The following is a 27,600-nucleotide window of genomic DNA, read 5'->3' as shown; positions in this document are numbered from 1 at the left end:
TGTACATCTCAGGTTAGTGACAGCACAAGGGACAGAGATGACAAAAGTGACAATGTTATTCTGCATTTATCTGTTCTCAAACTGTGTCTGCATCTGCATGTGTTTATCAAGCTGATCTTTCACTTTCACCTACTCCAGGAAAAGTTTGGAAAAGCCCAGAGCACAAAGAGGACAGTGAATCAGTACAATAGCAGTAGAATGGTAGGAATGAGAGAGGAGCAAAGATTTAAACTAAAGAAATGTCAGTAAGTCAGCATGCTCAGGGAACAAAATCATCATCAGATGGTTTTGTCTTTAATCATCAGAGTTTGTCACATATTTTATCACCTTTTATCATTATCTCTTTTCGTTTTTTTTTTCCTGAAAAAGTTACAATCTTAGTATCCCTCCACACAGTAACCCGAAAGTCAAAGTTCATTTGACTCATTTAAAAAGTGAGTAGAGAGAAAAGTGTATGCTGGGAGATGCAGATGCAGTATGCAGACGCACCTTCCCTTGAGGCCGGGCACAGCTGCGATGCAGATGATGCGTGCGGAGCAGACAGCGATGCAGGCCTCCACAGTTGGCTCATGTCGGATGTTAAGCAGACAGACCTGGCCCACATAGCCGTCACTGTTACAAACCCACACCTCATACGTGTTCTCTGGACAGCTGTGACTAGGCGAGGCACAGGAAAACTGAAAGAGAAAAAAGTTAGAGAGAAGGAGAGAGGGAAATCATTTCATTCTTCAACCAGAGGAGATGTTCTGATTCTCAAGGCAATGCAGACTTTTCCCTTTTCAACCCTTAGGACTCAGACCAGTGAACATTGGCGCAGGTGACTCACTTTACCTGGAACCATGGATGTGTTCAAACTGAAAGCACTGGTCAACGTGTGTTCACTTCTTCACACGTGTGTTTGGCAGTTCAGGTCCTAATGTTAACAATCCTCCATGACAACAGTGTTTGAAAACTGCACTGTTCGAAAACTGAGCATTTGTAATACTGGACTGGAATTAAACATTCCACTCTGTGTGGGCTGGGAATGGAGCTGGACATCACTGCTTTGTTTATTTAGTTGACACTCTTAACCGGAGTGATGTACAATTGTGAGTTTCTCCATCAGAGGTCAGAGGTCACAGGGCTCCAGAGAAGCTGTGGGGTTTAGTGCTCAGGTCGGAGGAAAATGGACAGTGATCAGATATGCCTGAGGTTTGAACCTACAATCCTCTGTTATCCAAGGCCAGTTCCCGTTCCAGTGGCACCCTTAATGGGCCCAGAACAGACTGGAATGAACATTTTACCACACATCCTCCTGGAGACTGCTCTACTACATCTCTGTATGATATATAAATCAATCATTTTGACCAGTGATTGATCAAGTCTGTTTCTCTCTCCAATCCTCAACTTTTAACTGTAATGCAATTATCCATCCTTCATTTATTCTCCATAATTTCTTTACCCAGCCTTTCAGCTCCTAGCTGTCTGTCTCTAAAACTTTATCTCTCTGGCTAACTGTGTAGTTTCATCTGATTGTGTATCCATCTACCATCACTCCTTCACTCTATACATACCTGCATCTCACTCATTCATTCTCTACACACCTGCATCCCACTCCTGGTCTTCATGATGGGAATGGCCTTCAGGAATTCAGGATTCCACTGGTCTTTGTTCATGGCTGCATGTGCACACAGAGGCAGAGAAGATTCATTACAGTTCATTCATTATAACAGACACTGTCAGTCATTTACAAATGAATGGCTGTCCTAAGTGAGCGATTCACATCTAAGTCCTGACCCAGGAACTGTGACAATGACAGTGCTGTAATTCTATGGAAACTGCATTAGTGTCTGTACCAAGCTTCTTCTTTGCCTCCTCGAAGGCCTGTTCAAAGTTGCTGCGTGCGTCTGGACTGCTGAACTCGAAGATGAAAGTGCTCTCAGCCGAGGCGGTGGTTAGCTCAACCTTGGTGGGCAGGAAAGTCATGCTAAAGGCCAGAGACTGTTTCTCTGCCAGCTCCCTGTGCACAGAGGCCATCAAGTCCTTTATCACGTCGTCCAAACTCTGAGAGAGAGACACACACATAAGACTGCACAGGTTACACAGCTGCTTCTGTGACAGTGTGGATTTGACTAAAGAGAGCATTGGGTTAGGATAGAGTTATCTGTCTGCATGTGTGTTAGGGGAGGGGGCAGGGTTTTAGGTGTGTGGGTAAGAACCCAACCTGGTGAGGGAAGCTCAGCGTTTCAGACAGCTTGCTGATCTGGCCCAGGGTGCTGAGGTCTTCGTCCAGTCGGGTAATGGTCTTCTGGATGTTTTCTCTGTTGGTGGCTGGGTTAGATCCTGGGACAGAATTGGGAGCACAGTCATTCAACTGCACCCAGGGAAAAAAACTACCATTCCTATAATCCCTCAGTGCCATTCTTTACACCTGACTCCAAGCCAGAGGCTTACCTTTCACCATCTCTACCTCCTCCAAAGGAAGTTTCCAGAGAAACTTGTATTTACTTGTGGTGTCAATGACACTAGCAGCAGAATACCTTGGAGGAGAGGAGAAAACGTCAGACACCTTAATTTGTGAAGGAAAACACTGATTTTCATTTGGGATTCAGGGCTGTGCTGTCTGCTCAGCATGTCTGACAGACTAATGCACATAGCAATGAGCACAGCTAACTGTACTGATGGTACAGTGCTGGAGAGTGTCCATGAGGAAGCAGAGTGAAACGAGCAGACTACTGCAGCTCAAGGGACTCAGTGCGGATATAGCCGCGGTGTTATTTAGACGTGGTATTTATTGTAGTGTTTGATGCAGTCTGTAGCTGTAATAGAACAATGTTGAGAGAGAGGGGTGTGGTTTAGTTGTAGTGTTTGATGCAGCCTGTGGTTTGTACTCACAGACTCATAGAGCTCCTACGTAGAGAGCCAGACTTCCTCTTCAACGTGGTACAAATCAGCAGGTCACTGAAGAGGAAGAGAGAGCGGTCTTTCTTACCGCCCACTGTTTTCTAGAGAGAGAGAGAGGGGGAGAGAGAGAGAGAGAGAGAGAGAGAGGGAGAGGGAGAAGGAGAATGTTCCAGGGTTGTATGTAGGATTTGTAAAGTGACGACATCATATGTAATAAAGGTGTGTTTCTCTTACAGATTCCATCACCATCTCCTGTCTGAGGAACTTCCTCTGTGGATTCAGGATCTATAGAGAAAACAATACAATCAGAAAAAACAGGGGACAACATAAACAACACGATCAGACACAAACAGGGACAGCAGTCATAGACACATTCTCCTCTTCCTCTGACTCTGACATGGCCAAATGACCTCTGGTTGTGGCACAGGGACAGAGATACCCTATGCAGGTTTTGAAATGAAATGATCACTAAGGGGAAAAAGCGTTTTATCCCGGTGCCTTCACCCCAGATTGAACTCATCAGCTGCTTAATAATTAGAAAAAAAAGTGACCAATAATTAGTAAAAAAAAGTGTTTGAAAAATCAAACAAAATGTGTGTGTGTACTATTTCTTTCAATTATGAAATATGAGAGGCAAAATTAAACCATGACAATGTATAACAGTATTTAGACAAATAGAGGTGAGAGATGACAGTGGAGGTAGGTAGTGTGGATGGAGGTGTAAGTAAGGAGGTGTAGTAATGTGGATGCATGGGTTGGGGAGGTGCAATTGTCTGTATGGAGATGCAGGTTGAGGAGATGTGGACCATACATGCTCCACTCCTTCAATGTGAGCTTCAATCTCCTGAAGGATGCGTGTCTCTCTCTCCACCTCCTCCGCACTTCTCCGCCCTTTATTAATGCGTTCTGCAAGTCGTTTAATGTCCTTCTGTGCCTCCAATAGCAATGAGTGGTCTGGGTGATCTTCAGGAGTGTGTTTCAGCAGGTCCTGGCACACACACACACACACACATACACACACACAAAGTATCAACAGTGAATGTACATTAGCTATATCTCCATCCAAGATTCTGATGTAGTATATGTATGCACACTAGCATGAGCTTCAGGCAGAGCAGTAAACTTGTCACTAACACGAATTAAGCAGTTAGAGCCAAATTCTGTCCCAACAATCTGACAGATTGTTTCACAAACTCTGTCCCAACAATCGGACAGACTTTTTGACAAATTCTGTCCCAAAAATCTGACAGACTGTTTGGCAAATTCTGTCTCAACAATCTGACAGACTGATGACAGAGAGCTGAGTCAGAGGAGTGCCCAAGCGCTGCCTAGGTCTGAGAGAGAGAAAAGTGTCCTGAGAGGATGAGACAATGTGAGAGGCAGTACTGGTGTGTACTGGTGTGTACTGGTGTTTGTGCCCAGCCCTCACCTTCACCAGCAGCTCATAACGAGGGATACGCTGTACTGGCTTAATCATTAGATCAGCCAGGGCCTGCTTTTCTTTATTCTCACGCATGCTTTGCTATGAGAGACAGAGAGAGCGAGAGCGAGAGAGAGAGAGAGAGAGAGAGAGAGAGAAGAAAGGCATAAATTGTTAGCTGTTAAAAAGTCTTCTGTGACACTGCTCAGTGTCTGTAATAGCCACTAGATGGCAGAGTATCTCCGGGTATGAGCAGAATCCATGTGCCTGACTGTTTTGACACAGACATAGATTTACTGCTGACACAGACTCCTTTTCCCCTCATCAACTCAAAGGAGAGTATTAAAAATCATTCAAGACAGGGTGTACATGTGTGTATGTAAACAGACAGAAAGTGGCAAGAGCTCCTGCAAAACAAACATACATGTACACACATGTCAAAACACATTTTGGATCACTGACAGACCTCTAGAAACTTGAGAAATGCAGGTTTTGCCTCTTTGGCGATTCTCACAGCATCTTTGGCGTTCAGAAAGTTGTCGATGTATGCTGAGTAAATATTCGCAAGGACCTCCTTTGAAAACTGAGAGATACAGATGGAGAGAGAGATGAAAGGTTGTTTAATGTCAAAACATTAAAATACTTAGGTGACTTCAGCACACCAAACTGTTAATTTATTGCAGTAATTCATATATGTATATGTATATATATATATGTATATATATATATATATATTTTTTTTTTCTCTCAGAAAAAAGCACAACCTCATTGCACCAGCCTTCACACGTTCTCCCAGTACAACCTCACTGCACCAGCCTTCACACGTTCTCCCAGTACAACCTCACTGCGCCAGCCTTCACACGTTCTCCCAGTACAACCTCACTGCGCCAGCCTTCACACGTTCTCCCAGTACAACCTCACTGCGCCAGCCTTCACACGTTCTCCCAGTACAACCTCACTGCGCCAGCCTTCACACGTTCTCCCAGTACAACCTCACTGCGCCAGCCTTCACACGTTCTCCCAGTACAACCTCATTGCGCCAGCCTTCACACGTTCTCCCAGTACAACCTCACCGCGCCAGCCTCCACACGTTCTCCAAGTACAACCTCACCGCGCCAGCCTTCACACGTTCTCCCAGTACAACCTCACTGCGCCAGCCTTCACACGTTCTCCCAGTACAACCTCACTGCACCAGCCTTCACACGTTCTCCCAGTACAGCCTCACTGCACCAGCCTCCACACGTTCTCCCAGTACAACCTCACTGCACCAGCCTTCACACGTTCTCCCAGTACAACCTCACTGCACCAGCCTTCACACGTTCTCCCAGTACAACCTCACTGCACCAGCCTTCACACGTTCTCCCAGTACAACCTCACTGCACCAGCCTTCACACGTTCTCCCAGTACAACCTCACTGCACCAGCCTTCACACGTTCTCCCAGTACAACCTCACTGCACCAGCCTTCACACGTTCATGTGATGAATCTTTTTTTTATTTCAGATGAAAGAGCTGACCTATTTCTCTTAATGTCTTCCTCCCATTTTCTCTGCTCTGCCTCCCTCTCTCAATTTCTCTCTAAATTCAGTTCAAAAGCCTTACTGGCAGAAAGTTAACAATATTGTCAAAGTGTGTAACAATTCTCATCAGAGGAGTGAATATCACACAGGGGACATTTAGATAACACAATTCACAGGGGAAGAGGAAACAAACACACCGAGAGAGAGAGCAGCAGTCATCAAAATGGCTTCAGGGAACTTTTATGAGATTTTATGAATTTTATGAATTCACTGTCTTTACGAAAAAGAGAAACACTACTACACTGTCTCATACAGGACTCATCTTAACTCCCAAAGTCTCAGATTTGTCTCTCTGTAGTCTGGAGACAGTCGTGTCCACTCACAGAGAGAGAGACAGAGACAGTCTGTCCATACACAAACAGCACAGTGTGGGAGAGGGCTCTTGTCCTGAAGGCTGAGAGGGTGTGTGAATGTGTGTGTGTGTGTGTGTATGTGGATGACCAGGTCCTAGGAAAAAGAGGAGCTTGCTAGGAAAAGAGACTTCCTCTGAATTTAGGAGGACTACACATTACTGCATCACCTCCCTAAAGCCCTCTTCCTCATTCAAGTGCATATTCAACACACACACACACACACACACACAAAACTGCTAGAGCTCCTGCTCGAATGTAAGGTTAAGAGAGGTGAACATGGCTGTTCAGGGTAATTGTGGAGGACATTTTGTCATTACTCCAAATTGAGTTGGCCCCAGGGTGTGTAGGAGGAGGTGGGGAGAGGAGGGAGGACTCACTGATTCGATGAGGAGGTGTCCCACTGTTTGCTGGTCGTGCCAGTCGCTGACGCAGCTGGAGATCTGCTCCAGAAAGTGCTCATGATGCTCAAGGATCTCAGGGATCTGGTAAAACATCTCATCCACCAGAGATGGGTCGCAGAGAGGGGAGTTCTCCGGCTGCTTCAGGGGCCTCATATAGCCCTGCATCACCCAGGCACCCACAGAGAGACCAGACCGACTTCATTAATGTGGTCTGCTTATCTTTTCTATACAAGTTTAAAGATGACAGGTTAAAAAACAAGACTGACTGACTGTATTACAGGCTGTAAAGAGTGCATGTTTGTGGTGTGAAAGGCTCTGTGGGTGAGTGTGTGTGTGTGTGTGTGTGTGTGTGTGTGTGTGTGTGTGTGTGTGCGTGTGTGTGTGAGAAATGTTCTGGTACAGAATTTGATGAGAGGAAATTCCTCTGTTCCCAGTAAGACAAACAGAGAGTCATCAGAGCTACAGTATCTGCCCTCTCTCTGGCCTTCTCTTTCATTTCACACACAAGCATACACACCCATATACACACACACTCACATACCCATACACACATACACACACACACACACACACACACACACTCATACACATACACACACACATACACACACACACACACATACACACACACACACACACACACACACATAAACTGAAACATGCACATGCTAGGACGCACATACATGCAGCAGAAATGTAGCATTTCTTTCTTTCTGTTTCCATTTTCTTTCTGATCCATTTCTTTCTCTCATTCTCTGGCTTTGTCTATTGACAAGATCTCCTCAACACCACATTTCAATTACACACATGCGTGCGTGCGCGCACACACACACACACACACACACACACACACACACACACACACACACACACACATATTCACACACATACACACACACACACAAACTGAAACATGCACATGCTAGGACGCACATACATACATTTTCTCACATACACATACTGTAGATAAACATACACACTCACACATGCACAAACGGTGTCTGATTGCAGGAATGAAGAACATTTCTTCTGTGGTTAGTTAGACACCATAAAACAGTATTGCATCATGAGGTATTCTTCATTTGGCTTATTACCTCTGTCTCAACTCACGTCTTTAATCAGGATCCAGCAGTGAATGCACACACACACACACACACACTCTGTATTGTTTGTAAGATTTGTAGTGTCTGAAAACACATCCCTTAACTAGTCATACTAGCGAGGAGTAAACAGCTCTCTAACACTCTCTTTTTACTCATCTGTCTCAGTCTCTCAATTCAACCCATTTTCCTCTTTCTCTCCCTTCCCACTCTCTTTCTCTTTCTCTCTCTCTGTCACATGCCTTCCTCTCTCCTCTGTTCTTTATTCATCTCCCCATCCAAACCATCCTGCTTTCAAAAGAAGAGCGGGGCAAAACCCTCAACAGTAAGACAATGTCCTCAGTACTGATGATGGCTGACAGGTGTGTCAGTGACAATGGGTTGGTGTGGCTGGTGATTGGTGGATATGGTTGGATCTTGCTGGGCGTGGCTGGTGACATTAATGGCTGTGGTCAGTGGCTGATGGTGACCAAGGGGTGATGATTCGTGGTTGATTAGGATGCTTTGTGACTGGTTGTACAATGTGCAATTGATCATAGATGTTCAGAGACATGGTAATGAGTGACTGGTGATTGGTGGGTGTGGTTGGTGGTTGATGGGTGTGGCTGATGACTGGGCGGTGTCCTGATGCTTTGTGACTGGCTGTTCAGTGTGCCACTGATTGCGTGCAGAGACATGGTAATGTGTTCAGTACAAAGATACACTGACATTCATGGCTGTTTCTTCCTTGCCCTGTGACCATGGCGACAGTGCAACAGCTGATTGCCTGGGACTAATCCACAGCAGCAGAAATGTAGCATTTCTTTCTTTCTGTTTCCATTTTCTTTCTGATCCATTTCTTTCTCTCATTCTCTGGCTTTGTCTATTGTTCATTTTCACCTTTGTTTTCTTTTTATGTCTCTCAGTGTCTTCATGCCATTTTCTCTGTGTGTCTCTCTCTGTCTAATCCATGTGAGTGCTCTGACGTATCACTCTTTTCCATGACAACACGAGTCTGAGCCAGGCGAAAGTGACAAGATCTCCTCAACACCACATTTCAATTACACACATGCGTGCGTACACACACACACACACACACACACACACACAGAGCCACAGCCTTTCCATAGAGTGAGTGAAGATACAGTTATGCAACAATACAACACAGCAGATGTTGCATTGAATATGAGATGAAACATTGAGATAAAACATTGAGATTGAGATTCAAACAATTGCTATGTATGTGTGTGAGTGTTTCAGACCTGAATAAGGGTGCGGAGAGACTCCACGTATGACTGTTCAGTGTCAAGCAGGGTCATCATTACATGTCTTCTCATATCCTGTCAATGGAAACACAGCAGATAGATTTACTGTACACTCAGCACGCACACACACACACACACATTATACATATACTTCACACATATGCACACACATAAACATAAAACATACACATCCTGCATACTCAAAAATACACACAATTTCAGACAGGTATACTGAAAGAAGAGCTGAATAGAACACGCGCGCACACACAATCTCACACACACACACACACACACACACACACACACACAGTCTAGTTGCAGTCTGGTTGAGTCTGTGGGACTAGAGCTGACTGTGTGAGCGTGTCCTTAAATACAGAGATTAAGACATCTCTACTGCACAGCTAACCCCAAATCAAATCACGGTACATCAGAGGACCCAGGTGGAGAGCACAGATGAAAAAGATCATAATGAGAGAGAGAGATACACACACACACACACACACACACACAGAGGCAAGTGGTAGTAAGACCTGTAAGGGACCATGAATTCTGTTTCCTCTGTATGAGAGGTGAGACACAAAAACACACACACACATACACACACACACAGACTTATATGTCAGTGACTAAGGAAGAGGGATCATGTGCTTAGACATGTAATGGCCCTCCCAGTAAATCCTTGGAAAACACAAGGAATGTTCTGGGACTCCCCCCTACACACACACAGAGCAAATAATTGTTTCAGTAGAAGTTGTTTCAGTCACCCTTTGAAGCCATTCAGAAACTCCTAATTTCACAGAATTCCCCATTCTCTCAAATCAGACTCACATGGAGAGTGTGGAAAGAAAAAGAGAGAAAGGAGAGGAAAGGAAGGTAGTTTACCCCCTGGAGTGAAGCTTCTCTCACACATGTTTACAGCCTCAGGCTTTACAGGGCAAGAGAGAGAAAAAACACTGGCTTGCTATGGAGAAATGTCTAGAACACTGCCAGGCCGTGGAAAAATTATCAGTAAAAAACCTCTCCCTAGTTGTGGAGACCAGAGACACGCAGAACAGCCACTGTGTCTAGGGCCACATTCAGAGCGAAGCACTGCTATACTGGGTGGAAGAGATCACTGTTTTTAAAAATATTTAAAAAAGAAAGAAAAAGAAAAATAGAGGGGATATTTTGATGGGAATCGGGTGACTCAGAACAACTTGTCTGAAAGGAAGAACACTGTAGTAATGATGTGGTGTTAATAGTTGTGCTGATGGGCACGGTGATGTGTGTGTCTGCCTGAGGTGAAAACACTCCAGCCTGGCAAGACTCGTGTCTGCTCTGCTAGGAGTTGGACACTGGCTTTGGCATCCAAACTAAACCTGATGAGTCTCTGTATTCACTGAATACTGACATCACTGAATTAAACTGTTGGTTTCATGACATCTAACCCTTTCTCTCCTCTCTCTCAGTGTTTCTGAAGCATAATTGGCACAGACACAACAGTGTTGCCAAACATTAAGACAAATAAATTCATGAAAATAGACACAAGAACAATATTAACAATTTAACACACACACGTAAAATTTGAATCATCAAAATACATCAATAATACATTTTATCAGTCTTTCTCTCTTTCACAACACAGTCTCACATCTCAGTAGCACTCCCTGAAAACTCCCAAATCATCATCATGGAATTAATCATACTTTTCCGCATGAGTCAGTGAAGTCAGGTCAGAGGCCAGGTTACCGTGGTGACAAAGCTCTGCTGGGGGGAGGGGGGCGGGCACAAAGTCAGGACACCGGGCTTATGAGTATGAACCCCAGGAGAGGACTGCAAACACTGACAAGCATCAGTGTAAGACCCAGACCCCCCAACCCTGCTCCTTCCACCCCTATAGAGATGGGATTGTAACACATACTCATGCAAAAAACAAACAAACAAAACAAAAACAGACAAAAACATCCCCTACACTCAGACTGGGCTCTCTGAAACATTTGAGCAGTGAATAAAACCTTGGCCAAAGTTAAAAAATGGCAAAACAAGTTGACATTCTTAATTTATAGCTTTACGTGACAGAAAGACAGACAGACAGAGCCCCTGATGAGAGAGAGAGAGAGAGAGAGAGAGAGACAGGAGGACAAATGCTCGTGGGTGTATTTATACTGCTTACCCTCACGGTGCTCTGTGTATTACACGACAAAAACAACCTGATACTCTGCATTTAGAGTTTAACTTGCTCTCAGCATGGGGTCAGAGATCAGCCAAAGTCTTACAAATGTGTGTGTGTGTGTGTGTGTGAGAGAGAGAGAGACAGACAGAGAGAGAAAGAGAGAGAGAGAGAGAGAGAGAGAGAGAGAGAGAGGGGGGGGGGGGTGTGGCTTAGCAGGGGGCCATGTCTTGGGAATTTCAGTGTTTGTCATAGTACAATGCTCCATAGAGGGGTCTGGAGTCTATTTTTAGAATAGGTTTGTTGGCCGTGTTTATGAAAAACATCTCGGGTTGTATCAGTTGTTGGTGGAGGGAAAAAAAAAGAAAAAAAGAAGTGAACACCAAAGGCACACTCTCCATTTTAATCAGCTCCGCACATTACACCTTTAAGGTGAGGGGCATCTTTTCCCTCTCTCTCTCTCTAATGATCAAGGCACTGAGAGCAGCAGTAGGCTCATCATGACAACACGCTGCAGACTCTGGTTCCCACCCCTGTTTAACAGTGGGAATGACATACCAGTGATGCTGGCTTACATAAGCACGGGAGTCCAGCCTCGCTCACGGCTTATTAACATATTGGTCTCAGGTATATACAACATCATTTTTCTTTTTTTTCTTTTATTTACATTTAGTATCAAAACAAGCATTTCCACAAGATGTATTTCAGCCATTGTGTGTGAGTGTATATATATATATATATATATATATATATGGTATATACATGTTTGCCACAAACCTGCACACAGTATACATCAAAAGTATAAACCTATAGGAAAGAAAAACACAAACAAATGGAGAAAACTATGTACAGGTAGGGAGTGATCTTTGAGGCGTTACGTAGATACACCGTTTTTCTCAGTAAGAAGCAAACTGTTCCAATTTGTGATTGACAGAAGCTGTTGTCTTCTCCATTTTGTAAATGTCCATTGTGATTTCAATCTATGTGTCTAAAGTTGGGCTCTCCTGTGATAACTATTTCCTAGTAAGAGTCTTTTTACCAGCCACCAGCAGTATATTCATTAAATATCTATCTCTTTTCAGCCATTCTTGAGGTGTATACCCAAAATATATGGCCTTACTTTCTGGGGGAATTTCACATTTAAAAATGTCTTGTATGGCACTGTGTATCCTTCTCCAAAAATCTTTGATAACGGGGCAGTCCCAGAAAATATGGTAATGGTTTGCATTTTGGTTTCTATCGTTTCTCCAACAGGGAGGTCACTATCATAGTGGGATTTCTGTGAGCTTCACTGCATAGAGGTGTTATCCCTTTAGCTGTCCAGTCCTTAAATCTAGTATCCAGTTTATTCGGTGTAAAGTCTGTGTGATATGCACACCATTTTAGAATTGTAAGAATCTTCCTCTAGTTTATATTCTTTTATAATAGTTTTCCAGTACTTCCATATTCAAGAGTCAACTTCACCCATGGGTTATCAGTAGTATTTAGGTAACTTTGTAAGTTGCTATCAGCTAAGATCGACTGTATGGGGATGGAAGATATTTTCGCTTCAATATTCTTCCATTGAGCATTAAATGATGGGTTGCACCAGCATATCACAGCTCTCATCTGTGCTGCAAAGTAATAATCTCCAAGAGAGGGCAGGCCCCATCTCCCCTTTTCTTTAGCTAACTGTAAAGTTTTAAAATGAACCCTAGGTCTTTTACCTTGCCATATATACCTTGATAACATTTTGTCCCATTCACTGGGTCTGAAAGAAATATAAAAGCCTGGGCAATATATTCATTTTAATGGATTCAGTCCTTGATCTGAGACTATAGAAAGGAATTCGGTTCCATCTTACTATCTTCCTTAATTCTTTTATGTATAGGTAAATAGTTACATTCTGATAATTTTGCCAAGTCTTTTGGCATATTGATGCCCAAATATTTCAAAGACTCAGTTTGCCATACCAAGGGGTATCTACTTTCAATTTCTCTAGGTGGGCTGTAGTTATATGAAAGTAATTGGGTTTAGCTAAGTTGATCTTATATCCTGTAAATTGACCATATTGTTCAAAGGATTGCATTAATTTAGGTAAAGAGTATGTTGATTGCCCCAGATAGATCAAAATGTCATCTGTGTAACAGGCCAATTTATGTTCTGTGTTTTTAGTAGTATTCCCCTGATATCTTCGTTTTGTCTGATATATTGAGCTAGTGATTCCAAATATAATGAAGAGTAGTGGTGACCATGCACAACCCTGTCTCGAGCCCCTCTCTAGGGTAAAGCTATTTGATAAATATCCATTGATCTTAATCCTAGCGGTGGGATTGTCATATAAGGCGCTTTCGCACCGGAGGAACTTTTCATAGTTCTTAGAACTGTTGGAGAAAGTACCCCCTTTTTGGCGTGTTCGCACCGCAGGAACTTAGAACGATTTTAGTTCTAAGAACGCCGTTTTGAGGGGCTTTTTTAGCCCCTACTCCAGGGTAGGTACTTTTGCAGCACAATAGGAACCTTGTGACGTAGGTGTACAGCCATTGGTCCAGACGCAGGTATACGATGATTGCAACCGCCATTTTTAAAGATCCGTGCAAAATATAAAGTCTTAGAACGTATTTCATTTAGCTTTTGATATTCATGTCTCAAAATGTCTGGAATTGTAGGAGGGGGCACATAGTTTTTATGTTTTATTTTACCGGTATTTTATATCCCCCAACAATGACCATTTTGCAACGTCCAATGTATATTTGTACATTGAAGAGGTAGCGTACACTCCGCTTCGGTAGGTGCTTGTGTGTCCGCTTGTGTGGCTGTGATCCGCATTTTAAGCTAAAATAAGAATGTGTTTATCCAGCTTACGATTTTAGGGCTGCGGCGGGGAAAAAGGGGAAAAAAAAAACACGATGCCGCGAGCAAGGGTCAGGCACAAGCGCTATGCTAGCACCTGAAAAGTACTATGCCCATCGAGTCATTCACTGCTACTGCGGTGGTAAATGCATAAATGCATTGGGAAATTATTTTCTCCATTGGACTGGGTCTATCGCCATACAGTTTTATTTTCGTTAATGAGAAGGCAGTTATAGGTTATCTAATGTGCAATCAATATTTCTGTCATTCAAATTCAATAAAACTCATTGCGTATACTGTAGTCTAGTTTGTCGATTTCTTTTGCCGCAGTAATGGTTCTTTTTTTCCTTTTGGAGGTATTTAAAAGGTCTTAAAAGTCATTAAATTTGTACTTCAAAATGTGCAGCTATCCTGGTTAGTCATAAACAACAGCTCTTAGCTGCTATACCGTCGGCCGGCTTACGTCACTTCAGCGTTCCTACTGGCGGTGCGAAAGCAAACAGAAAAAAGGCCCTAGAACGAATGTAGTTCTCGGGGAAGCTCCACAGGGGGTAGTTCCTATCGAATTAGACCCTAGAACTGTTTGGTGCGAAAGCGCCTATAGTGCCTGTATAATTTTAATAACTGTGCCACATAGACCAAATCTACATAGAACTCTGTAAAGAAAATTCCAGTTAAGCGAGTCAAATGCCTTTTCAGCATCTACGCTTATCACTATTGCTTTAATTTTATTGTTCTTGTATATGATCCATGTTGTGTAGTGTCCTTTGTACATTGTCTTGTGTTTGGTGTTGTCGTATAAAACCTGTCTGGTCATTATGTATCAGCGTGGGTAGGAACTCTTAATTGTTTGGCCATGATGGAGGTAAATAGTCTATAATCTACATTAAGTACAGATATTGGTCTAAATGACCCACATTCCATTTTATCCTTGCCTTCTTTTGGTATAGCTGAGATTATTGCCTCCTTCCAGCTTTTGTGGCTTTTGTGGCTTTTTTAAAACCCAATTTAGTGTAGGGAGTATAACAGCAATGAACTCATTTTTGAATTCTTTGTACCACTCTGCTGTACATCCATCTGATCCTTTTTAGTTCACCCTCAGTTATGTCAGCCATCATCATCCTATTCTGTTCTTCACTTAAAGTAGGTAACTCTCGGGAATTCAAGTAAGTGTCAGTTTGGGATTATATCTCCCCTTGGAACTTTAGAATACAGAGTTTTGTAAACACTTCAAAAGCTTCCTAAATTTCACTTTTTTTTTTTTGATCATTTTTGCTCTTGGATCCCTAATTCAATGAACTGTATTTTCTGCAATCTTTTTTTTCAGTTTCCACACCAATACTTTCATAGATTTAGTTCCACTTTCATAGATTTAGTCCCTGTTTCAAGAACATTAGATTTTTCCTAATTTCTTGTGTAGCCATCTATCAATTTCGTTCCTAATTTTTAAAAATTCCTCTAATGTATCCTGTGCCAAACTTGATTTGTGTTTTTTTTTCTAGTTCCTTCAGTTTGTTGGGTAATTCCTCTAATGTTTTATTCCTTAATTTCCTCTAATATGAAGATATTGCTATGATTTTCCCTCTTAGGACAGCCTTCAAAGTATCCCATAAAATGGGAGGTGAAACCTCTCCATTATCATTGAATTCTAAGTAAAGATTAATTTCTTTTTTAATTTGTTCCTTACAATAGGGATCATTGAGTAGACTTGAGTTTAGTTTTCATGTAGTATTCTTTGGTCGCAGGTTAAAGTCAACAGTTAAATATACAGGTGCATGGTCACTTAAATCTGTTGTCCCACTTCCATAGGTATTTATTTTGTGTTTATCTTTTCCAAATATTATAAAATAGTCTATTCTTGTATATAAAGAATGGGGGGCAGAACAGTGAGTGTACCCCCTTCTGTTAGGGAAAAGGTCTCTCCATATGTCAATTAAACCAACATCCTCAAAAAGTGTATTCACTTTCTTATGTAGGGACTTTGTTTCCAGGTTTTTTTTTTTGTTTTGTTTTTTTCTGGAAGAGTCTAATTTTGGTTGCACAAGTGCAAATTTAAATCCCCCACACATATCAAGAGACCTTCTGTTTCCGTTACCATAATATTAGTGATTTTCTGGAAGAAACTAATATCACCTCCTGGGGGTGCATGTATATTCAGTAGAGTAACTGAATTCCCATCTATATTGCCCTTTACTAGAATATATCTGCCCTCCTTATCTCCCATTTCAAATACTTTTTCAAAATTTAGCTTTTCTGGGATGAGAATAGCAACTCCTCTCCTATGTCCTGATTTTTATGAGGAGAAAAACAAATTAGTGAAGCCCATTCTCTTTAGTTTTTCATGCTTGTTATCATTTAAATGAGTTTCTGTGGATATACTACATGGGCTTCTTCTTCATTTTAGACAGAATTTTACTACGTTTGATTGGATTCAACAGCCCAATGACATTAAAAGAAATTAATTTTACTTTGTCACTAGCCATGTGTATTTATCTGTCAGTGTATCAATGAAGTTAGAAAAACAGAATTTAACCGATCTACTCCCTGAACAAGCAAGAACAAAGGAACACAAATTAAAAAAAAGGTAAAGGGAAGGTGTGATTCCAAGGCTGGGGTCTCTTGTAAATGACCCTGGGCTGAGCTAGGAGATGCGTAAATGAAAGTAAATGAAAAAAATGTATGTCCATTACTCAGAAAAGACTTACCTTTATATTCCTCCCATGTATATATTCTCATTTAGAAAGGGAAAAAGGAATGAATATGAAAAAATAAAATAGAGTAACAGAAAATACACATTCTAATCTATATTTCTTAAGAATAATGAATAAAAAATAATGAATATAGCACCGTCTAAATTGGGTTCTGTTTAGTTCACCAAGTCTTTTGAGGGTAGTCAAAACTTATATCTCTTCTGGAAGGGGTGAGGGCCTTCTTCTGGAAGCTCGCAATCTCTCCTTGATATTTTTCTTGCACTCTTTTCCCATCCCCTGCTGTCTCTGTGCTCCCACCATTTTCCAGGCGGAGCGGGATAGCTGCTCAACTACCCTTTCTCTTGGTGTGATCACACAGACGGGCAGTCCTCTGTCCTTGATGTCTGTCGTCGCTTCCTCTCCTGTCTGGTACAGCCACGACCCATTCTCTGCTTTAACACTCACTTTGCTTCAGTGTATTCCTTATGCTTATGCAGGACCACTGGTGGGTAATCTTGATCAAAGTATAACTCTCTCTTGTTCAAAAACAACTTCTTCTTTCCCCAGGCCTTGTACAGAATCTCTGCTTTGGTTTTGTAGCGGAGGAATCTGATTATTATTGACCGTGGTTTGTCTCTATCATCGGAGGGTCTCAGGGCTAACGCCTGATGTGCTCTTTCAATGTCAAGCTCCAAAGTCGGGTGAATCTCCAGCGTATCTCGTAGCAACTTTTCCACAAACTCCACCATAGACAACCCCTCCGTTCCTTCAGGGACATAATATATCCTTATATTCTTACGTCAAGACCTCCCTTCTTGGTCGATTCGTTATTTTCTTGTTGATTCATCACTTTTATCATCCTGCTTAGCACTTGTTCCATGTTTGGAATGTGATCTTCCACCTTTTCAATTCGTATCTCTGCCTCCACTATTTTTTGATTAACGTTGGTGAGCTCAGATTTTATATTGTTTAGTTATTGTTTTATGTCTTTGCGGAAGTCCCGTATCTCCTCTTAAACCTTTGCTAAACTTGCCTCTCCGTTTGAATGAAGGTTAGCGCTAGCTTCACCATCATGTGTCTGTGTAGTTGTTCTCTGTGTCTTCTTGGTCTGTAGGTTCTGCAAAGGTGCTTCTTTTGTTTCCATCCTTTTTTCCCATTCTTGCCCCTCTTACCAATGAAAGTATTTGACTGTTTTTTGTATTTGACTGTTTAACAAGGTGAAACAAGTGTTTTTTCAGAGGAGTTGTTACCTTAGGCTGCCATTCTGTGTGATGACGTCACCGGAACCATGCACCATCATTTTAATGGAAACACATTAGTCTGTGGCATTTTTCAGATGAGTTTCTGGGAAAGAAGAGGGTCATGCAATGTGACCTTCATATGGAGAGAGGAGATAAGGTCATGTGGGAAATGAGCAATGTTTTACTTTGATTTCTTGGCAGAATTAAGAGTGTCATTGAGAGATGGGGAGAGAGGGTGAGAGAGAAGAGGAGAGAGGGAGGGTGGGAGAGAGAGAGAGAAAAAGAGTGAGAGAGAGTGAGAGAGAGAATGACTGTTGGGCTACTTGAGAACAATGGGTGAATTTGAAATGAAAACAGGAAATATTGTCTTTTCTGACAGATCACTAGAGACCCAGCTGACACAAATTCATGCGAACGTGTGTGTGTGTGTGTGTGTGTGTGTGTGTGTGTATGTGTGTAAATGTTCAGACTGTGAAACACAGTGTTTAGAAAAATGTTCAGCATGAACGCCCCGACTCTGAGACAAGGCTGCCGTGATGACCTCATCGTTTTCTAGTAAGTGAGTGATTATGACTGGATTGTGGTGGGTAGGCGATTTTGTCGGAGCAGGTATAAAAGCCAGACTGATTCACAGTATGAGAGGCCTTACTCCAAACACTCCAAGCCTGACAAATAAAAATGTGTCTAGGAATTTGCCCTGCAACTTCATCTCCAACAAAGAGCAAACAATGTCAGTGTCGCTGAGCAAAGGCCAACTGCACTGTCTCCTGTGACTGTGACAGGTGAAAGGGCAGGTAACAACAGACAGGGGTCTGGGATGCTGTCTGTTTAGCTGCATCCAGATCAAACATTCTTCTGATCAGACGTGTTTTAGCACCCTCTGCTGGACGCTTTGTGAATTCTGCCTGATAGGAAAGCATGCAGGGAGCACTCTCCATACCAAAGCATGCAGGGATTGCGTTTCTGCAGTGGGTTCTGCAAATGGAGAGGCCTGTTGTTGGGGTGTTTTCTCATTGCTGTAGAGTATTTATGAGATATTACGCGGCCTGTAATTCAGAGGATCTGTCTCCACGCATTTGACAACCACACACTTCTCTGCCAAGAAACAACAGAATGTCTGGAAAATAAGATATTTTCCTGCATTTTGACGTGTTCCTGAGGAATGTGGCATTCAGGTGCTGATAAAGGAATGCTGAGAGGGTAGCCTGGAGAGATGAGTGAGAGAAATGAGGGAAAGGACACAGACTTGAACAATAAAAACAGTCTTGCCAAGCATGACTGGACAAAGATAAGACAAGCACCAAATGTGTATATGGGTGCATGCTCTACTGCTTAAAAATGTATGACTTTAGAAACTGACTGTCAGGTATGCAGGCAAGCCAAACTGCACAAGGATCAAAAGACTAGGGTAAGACACACAAGAATGAGAAGCAGAGCTTAAGTCTCAAATTGTGTGGCAACCAAAATGCCATGAGGAGTTAAACGCAACTCCCCTCTCTCTCTCTCTCTCTCTCTCTCTCTCTCTCTCTCTCTCTCTTTCTCTCTCTCTCTCTTTCTTTCAGAGTGACTGACTAACCCAGATTACATCAATGATGGAAACAACTTTCAATGCAGAGAAAAATAAAACAACACCACAAAAATATAGAGGGAAAAAAAACTACAACATGGCAAGACACCAGCACCACTATCAGAATTAAACCCTCCAGTTCCCTCAAACACACAAACACACACATACACACAGAAGCATGCTACCTCCTCCTCCTTTGACAAAAACTTACATGAGAGAGAACAAATCTATGCAAGTTTAGTCAGCCACTATAAGAACGTAAACCTTGCCCACTGCCCTTCCCGCTGTCAGTCATTCTGAAGGAGGCGGGGTTTCGGGGGCTGAAGCTGGCCTCTCGCTCAAACAGAGACTGTTGTTCATATTCCTGAGACTCTGTTATCACGTTATACACAGTTATTCAGAGGAGGGTTGGGCCCACGTCACAGGCCTCCAGAGCCGGCTGCTCACGAAGAATGTCCCGCCTTGTCTTCTGTGGGTCACAGAGGAGCAGCAGTAACTAAATTAGCACCAGGGACAATGTCAGATTCAAACAGAACGTCCAATTCAGGCCGTTCAAACAAACCTGAGTCCTGTATGTTAACATTAGCGTTTCACAGGGGCCACAGGGCGATATGTGTTGGGGGTTGGGGGGGGGACAACAAACTGTCCTGCATTTCTATATATACCTTCATAAAGTTATGTAAAGGAGGGTGATGGCTAACGTCATTAGAAACAAAGAGCTACGCTGGCCTGTACACACAGTAAAGGCATAGAACATTTAATTGGTTTCTTGTGGAGCCTTTGCTTTGGCGCTTTGATTGAAACATAGCCTTGTGCATCTCACAAAACATACAAAATCATGCTGCTTTACGGACCGCTGAAAATCGTGTGACGCCAACTCCAGGACTGAAGCAGGAAAAAAGGTGGTAGTTTATGTTTTCATTTTGGGTTTGATTTAATTATATTTGTGCTTAGCCATAGTCTGGTGCCCACTGCAGACAACCTGTTGCTGAATCCAGGCCTGACTCATCAGGGAGTCTGCAAACAAAATGAAAGCCAAAGGTTTTTCTCACTTTACCACCAAGCTCCCAAACCTCTCGTGCCAAAGCAGCTCTCTCATCAGGGCGTTTAGACAGCGGCCTGGACTGCTTTTCAACCCTAACCCTTAAAAAAACACCAACGTCTCATCAACATATACTGCAGCACGGTTCGCCATACTCCAACTGCGTCTCCCTGTTCCTCATCCACTGCTCCCCAAAACTAATCTCAGCCCATCTCCTAAGGTAATGAGGCTGTATGAGTGGGCACGCGAGGCAGCCCTCTGGTTCCTCTCTTTCTTTGATGGGTTTTTATAAGCTCATAGACCTGGATCCTGGTTCTATTAAGAAGACCTCAGAAGGACCTAATTTCTATTTCAAGTCTGGCCTGCCCCAGGTCAGGAGACACGCTTAGCATATAGCACTGCCTTCTACACTCACCAACCTGTACAGCTACAGCTAAAAATACCCTGCCACATTTCTGTTAGGCAAGAACGCCATGAGCTAGACAGAGCAAGTGAAATGTGGAAAAACGAAATGCAAAGAAATTTCCAGAAACATGTGCCACTCTCTTTGACTTAAATCTAGTTTGTTAGGATGTGGCCTTGTCCTCCTGTTAGATTAGCAATAAACCATACTGTGAAAGGCAGAGGATGAGAAAACCATGAAGAAAACATTCCAACATGCATTGCTTTTGGATTTGGTTCAAACACATAGCTAACTGACCAATAATCTACTTCCTCAACAGCAGCTCAGAGCTTCAGGATAAAGAGGGAAACAAAGATAGGCTGCTATGAGAAATATGATTTGATCGGGAATTGATAATGTAATATGACAGTGGCTATGGGGAGAGAGAGAGAGAGATAGAGAGAGAGAGAAAGAGAGAGGGAGAGAGAGAGAGAGAGAGAGAGAGAAAGAGAGAGGGAGGTGAATTGGTGGAGGAGGTGGAAAGCTAGTTGCTTAGCACCAGGGTAAGCCATGACTACCACCCTTCATGCTCTCACATTGCTCTCTCTCCTCTGTACCTTCCTGCTGTTCTCCCCATACCTCTGAGACGACCGTCTCCTAGTTACAGCGCCAGTGCTACAGCAGACACACTCCACCTGCTCACCTGCTACGCTGTCTTAATTATCATACTCTCTACATCCATCTTTCTCTGTCATTTCTGTCTTGCTCACTCAGTGGACTTCAGAAGCTGCCGGAATGCCATCTCTTCTCCATCAGAGTCTAAATGAGAAACATGACTGCTTGACTTCCAGCAACGTCATGTAACACTGACACTGCCAAGGGCAAGGGCACAGTGTGTGTGTGTGTGCGTTTGTGAGTGTGTGTGTGTGTGTGTGCATGTATGTATGTGTGTGCATGTGTGTGTTTGTGTGTGTGTTTGTGTGTGTGACAGGGTATGTTCCCTCAATCAGATCAATATACCAATGCTCTTTGGTCAGCTGACTCGCTCCTGCCAAATGGACAGAGGCAGTGAAGATAAGCAGATGGTCCTGAAGTGGTTAAGATGAGGGAAAATCATGATCTCCTGTCAAACCCCTGTCAAATGAACAGCCACATTTCCCCTGCCACATTCCATGCTGTACCTGGATTTCCCCAGCTCCGACCCACTCCCGGGAGACCAAAGCGAACAGTGCAGTGTTCCAGCTGCTGTGCATGAGAAAATGCTATTCACGGCTGGCATTCCAGATCTGCCCAGAACGACGCCTCTGCTCACCCACGCACAGAGTGACAGAGCAAAACAAAACAGTAAAACAAACAAACACCCACCCCTCCAATGCCCTGCCTCCTGTTCCCATACACTTCACCAGCTCCCATCTACATTACGCTGCAACACACTGCCCACCGCTTTTAATTACAACCAATCACTAGTGATTACTAAACACATTACTGCAGGCCAACGCAACAGCAGAGCAGTTGTTGCCACAGCAACACAGATGGCCACTGACATGGCGGCTATCTGAACATTAGGGAACGAGTAATGGAAGAGTACTGTTCTCTGCAGATTGACATCAAGCTCACCTGACAAGCCAACAACTGACAGCCCCGCCCTGTCTCAACTCCACTTTCATGCACCTACCTCTGCTCCAGAGGGGAGGGAAGAGAACAGACAGATAGAACAGAGAACAAATGGATGGAGAATGAGAGAGAAAGAATTTTAAGAATTGTAATGTAATCGCCCCATTACGTTCCCACTCCAAGTGCCCAGAGCCAGTGGACTAAAACCAGAGCCAGTGGACTAAAGCCAAAGCCAGTGGACTTCTCCTAAAACCAGAGCCCATGGACTGAAACCAAAGCCAGTGGACTTCTCCTAAAACCAGAGCCAGGTAATCCACTGTGTGCTGATCATCAGTCTGCCTGCTCAGATTATCACCACAGTGTGTGTGTGTGTGTGTGTGTGTGTGTGAACAGCAGAGACATAATCCTAAGCTGCCACTTTGCCCTCTGTGTACCTCCATACACACACACACACACACACACACGTCCTCGTGCACACACAGACACACTAATATAGAACACCCAACTAAACCCTTAAGGGTAGAACTGTCAAAACTGTCAGTGTCACAAAAGTTAGTGTTAGGGCAGCGCTCCACTCCAAACCGGTCACCACTGATCACAATGGTGGATAAGTCCACAGAAAAGCCAGGCAAATCTCCCACAGACAGAAATACAGATACAGAGATTGTTACTATTATGAATCAAGCATGGCAGTGTCGTGTCATCACAGAGACAGATCAAAGCAAAAATCATGGAACAAGGTCTACAATGTTTTCATTAGGTTGGAGTTTGCAAAAAACAAACAAACAAACAAACAAAGTGTTAGCAATCTACACACACACACACACACACACACACACACACACACTGATGGTATGATTAATTACAGACTGTTGTAGTCACCATGGACAATAACCTGCTATCATGGTCAAAGAGAGGAGACAAACACACACACACACACACTGGTCTCTCTTTTACACAAAATATAAACATGTCTTCTGAAAGAGGGCATGAAAGGGGTGGGTGTAGAGGTGTGTGTGTGTGTGTGTGTGTGTGATGGGTGTCGGTAGATAGACAGCTGTGGTGGTGGTGTTGTTGGTTGTTGTTGATGATGATGATGATGGATGAAGGAGGAGGAAAGGTCTACAATAGATGTATTATGAGGTGCGTGCGTATGCACACACGCATTTGCACACACGTATTCACACACACACACACATATGCTGACAGAAACATAGAGAAACAGTGCTACCTCAGCGCTGGTCTGGGGGCTTCCTGCACTCCCCCCGTTCCCGTTGACATTTCCGTTGGCTTCAGCAGACCCCCTATCTATCACCTCGTCCCCCAAACTCCCTCCTCCTCCCCCACCTCCACCTCCGCCGCCTCCTCCATCATCACTGGCACTCTCTCCATTCTCTTGCATTTCCTCTAGAGCAATAGTGAACTGAGCGAGAGTTCGAACCATCTGCAGCATGCGAGATGGTCAGTGGGGCCTCTGTGTGTGTGCCACCTAGGCCCTAAAAATCTGCCTCTCCCCAAAAAAACCTGTACCTCCGCCAGCACACACACAGCTGCCTGCCTTCAGTTAGACAGAGAGGGAGGAGAAAACTTCCAAAGAAAAACTTCCACTCTTTCCTTTACTGTATGCTGCAAGGACAAGAGGCTGGTCCATTCATCAGTTTCTCCCCTCAGTTCTGCCCTGGTCGAAAAATCAACCGTCTAAATCCAGCAGCAGTTGTGTGCCGCCCGTTTTCCCCCTCTTCTGCTCTCCACCCATGAACTCTCTCAGTTCCCTGCTTTCCCTCAGGCAGGTAAGAGAGAGAGAGGGGGAGACTGAGAAACAGAGAGAGAGAGAGAGCGCGCTAGTGAGAGCAAGAGAGAAAGAGCGAGCGAAAGAGAGAGAGCTGAAGCCCTCGCCTGCTCTGTGCCTAATGAGAAAGAGCAGGCTGGGCAGGAGCTCATAGCAGCTCGTCAACAGAACCAGGCAGCAGAGCACAGAGCAGGAAAGGCTGCCAGGCTCAACCAATCAATTACTGATTCAACCCCCCGCCCTCCCTGTCCTGTTTCCCAGGCTAATTGTAAACGCCTCAGCCCGAGGCTCTCAACACTGCACTGCAGAGCAAAATGGAGGGGGGGGGGGGCAGATCTCATAGATCTCCACGGCAACAGGGAGGTGGGAAGTTACACTGATTCACATAAAACCCCCGCTCATGAAGCAGGAGAAAGAAAAAAAAAAAGACAAAGCAGAGAGTAGGGCAGACTTCAGGAGAAGGGTGAGGTTTGACAAGTGCAAAGATTTCAGTCACAGAGAAAAAACAGGATCTGATCTGAGAGACCTGTTTGTCATAACAGAGATAAGGAGATAAGGTTGGAAAGAGCAACACAGAGAAAGGTGGACTGGGGCAATGAGAGCGAGCATGATCAAAGCTGATGCAAGGACAGAAAGAAAGAAAGAAACGTTTGCCACAGTAAACATGTTAAATCTTTCTGTTTTCTACCTGACCCACACAGAAGGCAAAAAACTTCACTCTGTCATGGGACACAGTGCTTCAAATGTTGACATTCTCTCCATCCTCACTGAAACCACCACTCTCCACATTCTCTCCATCCTCACTGATGCCACCCCACCAACTCTGAGAAATCTGCATTTCTCTGCCATGCTTCATGCTATTTTTGGAGGTGGTCTTTCATTGAACAGAGAGCTTTACCGACAGAAGCCTTCTCATGCATGTATTATTCACAGGGAAGGACACAGGCTTTCTCCCCCCTCTCCACTACACACACACACACTCAGCTCTGCACAGGAGGGTCCCACGCCTTAACTATTGTGCTCTATCTTTAATGCAGTACGCTGTTGGACAGATAACGGCGGATAAACGCCAAGTACACATCCAGCACTGCCTGGTAAGACCTAAGCTTTAGTTTTTCCTCAGAATGCTGTGTTTATACTGAACACTGTACCTTTACTCAGCACCTTCAAAAGCTCTCACAGGAGATATGAAGGCCAGTCCATTGTTCAAGAGTCTTACTGACTCTGAGGTTGGGGGAGCAAAAATCTGATAAAAGTTTGACATATGGACTATTCTTTGAGTGTCATTTCAACACCATCATTATAGGAACGAAACCTGTTCGAATTCTGTTTTCAGTCAGAGCTTCTGCGTAGCTTCTCTCAGGAGGATACTTTGGTTTACAGGTTGTAGCTGTGTGTAGCATCAGTGATAACAGATCCAAAGGAAGCCTGAGTTTGTGAGCAGAGGACAAACACAGGGCTTGACTAAGACAAGGTTAAAAAAAAATGGGCCAGATGTGGGGCTTCCTGGGAGATAGTCTCGACATGAGAGTTTAATGGATCAGAACAGAAATGCCAAGAGGACAATGCTACTAATGAAAATGGCAAAAGGTCAAAAAGAATAGTTTGCTCATTACAGGGTGCCAGTTAGGTCTAAATACCCGGCCAAGTCGATGATCTTCTGCAACACAAGGAACCGCAAGCAAAGCTCTGACCACACTGTTTTCATAGCAGTAATATGAGAGTAGTGTAGCTGTGGATGCTCTGATTGGCTGTTTGGTGGGGCCTGTTTGTGCACAAGATCAGAGAGATAAGATGGAAAGGTCACATGCTGGGATATCACCATGGCAGCAGCAGCTTCACAAACTATATCACATCGGCATAGCTGCATGTGAATAGGTATTTGGTCCAGTCCCTTCTCTAAGGTCACAACCCCAAAGATGACCTACTATCTCTTCACAAAGACTGGTCTCAGCACCCCAAACATAAAATAACTGTCACCATAAGCAGACTCATCAGAGAGAGAGAGAGAGAGAGAGAGAGAATCTTTCCTTCCCTCTTAGGCTAGCTGTTTTTTACTTTCTTTTCTGCTGTCTAAGGAAGCCCTTAACTTATCTCAGTATATTAAGTGTTTTGACAGGTCAGGTTGACATCTGAATGAATGTTTCCATTTGTTGTGGTGAGGACAGCTATTGTGTGTTTGTGAGTCTGTAAGTATGTGTGCATGTGTCTGTCAGTGTGTGTATGTGAGTCTAGCATTTTTCCAGTGCTCTGCATAAGACAGCTTTCCGAGGGCTGAGTGACGTGGGTTGTGTATCTATGCTGTCTGACAGAGAGCAGAGAGCAGGGGAGAACTGACCGCGTGCAGACCACAGCTACCACTGCTGCCTCTGCTGTTTGGTTCAGAGGAACAGGTTGGGATGAGCAGGAGGGTGTGTGAAAACCCAGCAGATGGTCATGACGTTTTCACCTGTATTCCTGTGACTGTAAAATAGCTGACTCAGGGACACAGCACACTGAGGCTATGACCACGCAGTTACAAACACACACTGCATTTACGCTGAATATCTCATGTCTCATAATCAGTGTTGGAAGTAATGCGATACTATAATTCCACTACTTTTGGCAGTAACAGTTACGCAGTTACAATTGCTGAGATTTGAATTGGCTTGTTACCAGTGTTGGAATAATACATTACTAAGTAATGTGTTACTGTAATTCCGCTACTTTTGGCGGTAACGAGTAATGTAACTAATTACCTTTTCAAATTAATGGGGCAATTGCAGTTACTGAAATTTAAATGGGCTTGTTACTGTCATTTTTGTCGTGTGTTCAAATATTAGTGGACAACTGCAGACTAGGGATGTAATGATACATCTAATTTCGCGATAAAAAATGTCTGGATACCATTGTGGGACTGTGATGATATCTACCAGAATATTACATGGTTATTTAGCTAGTATATCTATCTCTCCTTGTCGAAATTGTAGCATACTGATTAAGACTCTTTAGCCAGACAACACGATAATTAAAAAAAAAAAAAAAAAAAAAAACACAGCATAAAGGCAGCGTGCATGTCACATCTAGGCTGGTGAGGTAAGAATTCGCTGGGAAAGGAAGTTGTTGGCTGCTGCCAGGGAGACACAAGTGTAATAGAAAAAGGAGCAATGTTAGCTGCACATGTTTAGCATGTAGTTTTAAAGCTACGTTTGTTTTATCATTATGAAGCATCAAATCATGATATCTGGATGTAATGATGGGCAACTCTAAGAACAAAGTGTTGTCAGTGCACGCTGCACAAATGTTGGGTGCATGTAGGGAAATTGCTAATGTTAA

General features: G+C 43.5%; 1 protein-coding gene across 1 annotated transcript in view; it reads right to left on the bottom strand.

The window, feature by feature from the left end:
* arhgef17 (Rho guanine nucleotide exchange factor (GEF) 17) overlaps nt 1-27,600 on the bottom strand; it is a 73,084-nt gene that overhangs the window by 4,658 nt on the left and 40,826 nt on the right. The window contains exons 2-13 of the mRNA XM_030766675.1: nt 8,977-9,054; nt 6,612-6,794; nt 4,770-4,886; nt 4,313-4,405; nt 3,695-3,871; nt 3,118-3,168; nt 2,875-2,984; nt 2,434-2,519; nt 2,204-2,322; nt 1,836-2,043; nt 1,584-1,657; nt 490-677 (exon numbers count right to left, since the gene is read on the bottom strand). Of these exons, the coding sequence (XP_030622535.1) occupies nt 490-677; nt 1,584-1,657; nt 1,836-2,043; nt 2,204-2,322; nt 2,434-2,519; nt 2,875-2,984; nt 3,118-3,168; nt 3,695-3,871; nt 4,313-4,405; nt 4,770-4,886; nt 6,612-6,794; nt 8,977-9,054 (1,484 nt within the window). The remainder of the gene's footprint in view (nt 1-489; nt 678-1,583; nt 1,658-1,835; nt 2,044-2,203; nt 2,323-2,433; nt 2,520-2,874; nt 2,985-3,117; nt 3,169-3,694; nt 3,872-4,312; nt 4,406-4,769; nt 4,887-6,611; nt 6,795-8,976; nt 9,055-27,600) is intronic.

Source organism: Chanos chanos, chromosome 2 (genome assembly GCF_902362185.1).
Source record: "Chanos chanos chromosome 2, fChaCha1.1, whole genome shotgun sequence".
In the NCBI taxonomy this organism is placed as follows: Eukaryota; Metazoa; Chordata; class Actinopteri; order Gonorynchiformes; family Chanidae; genus Chanos; species Chanos chanos.
Note: the sequence above shows the minus strand (reverse complement) of the source record. Positions and strands in the feature narration are given on the sequence as shown.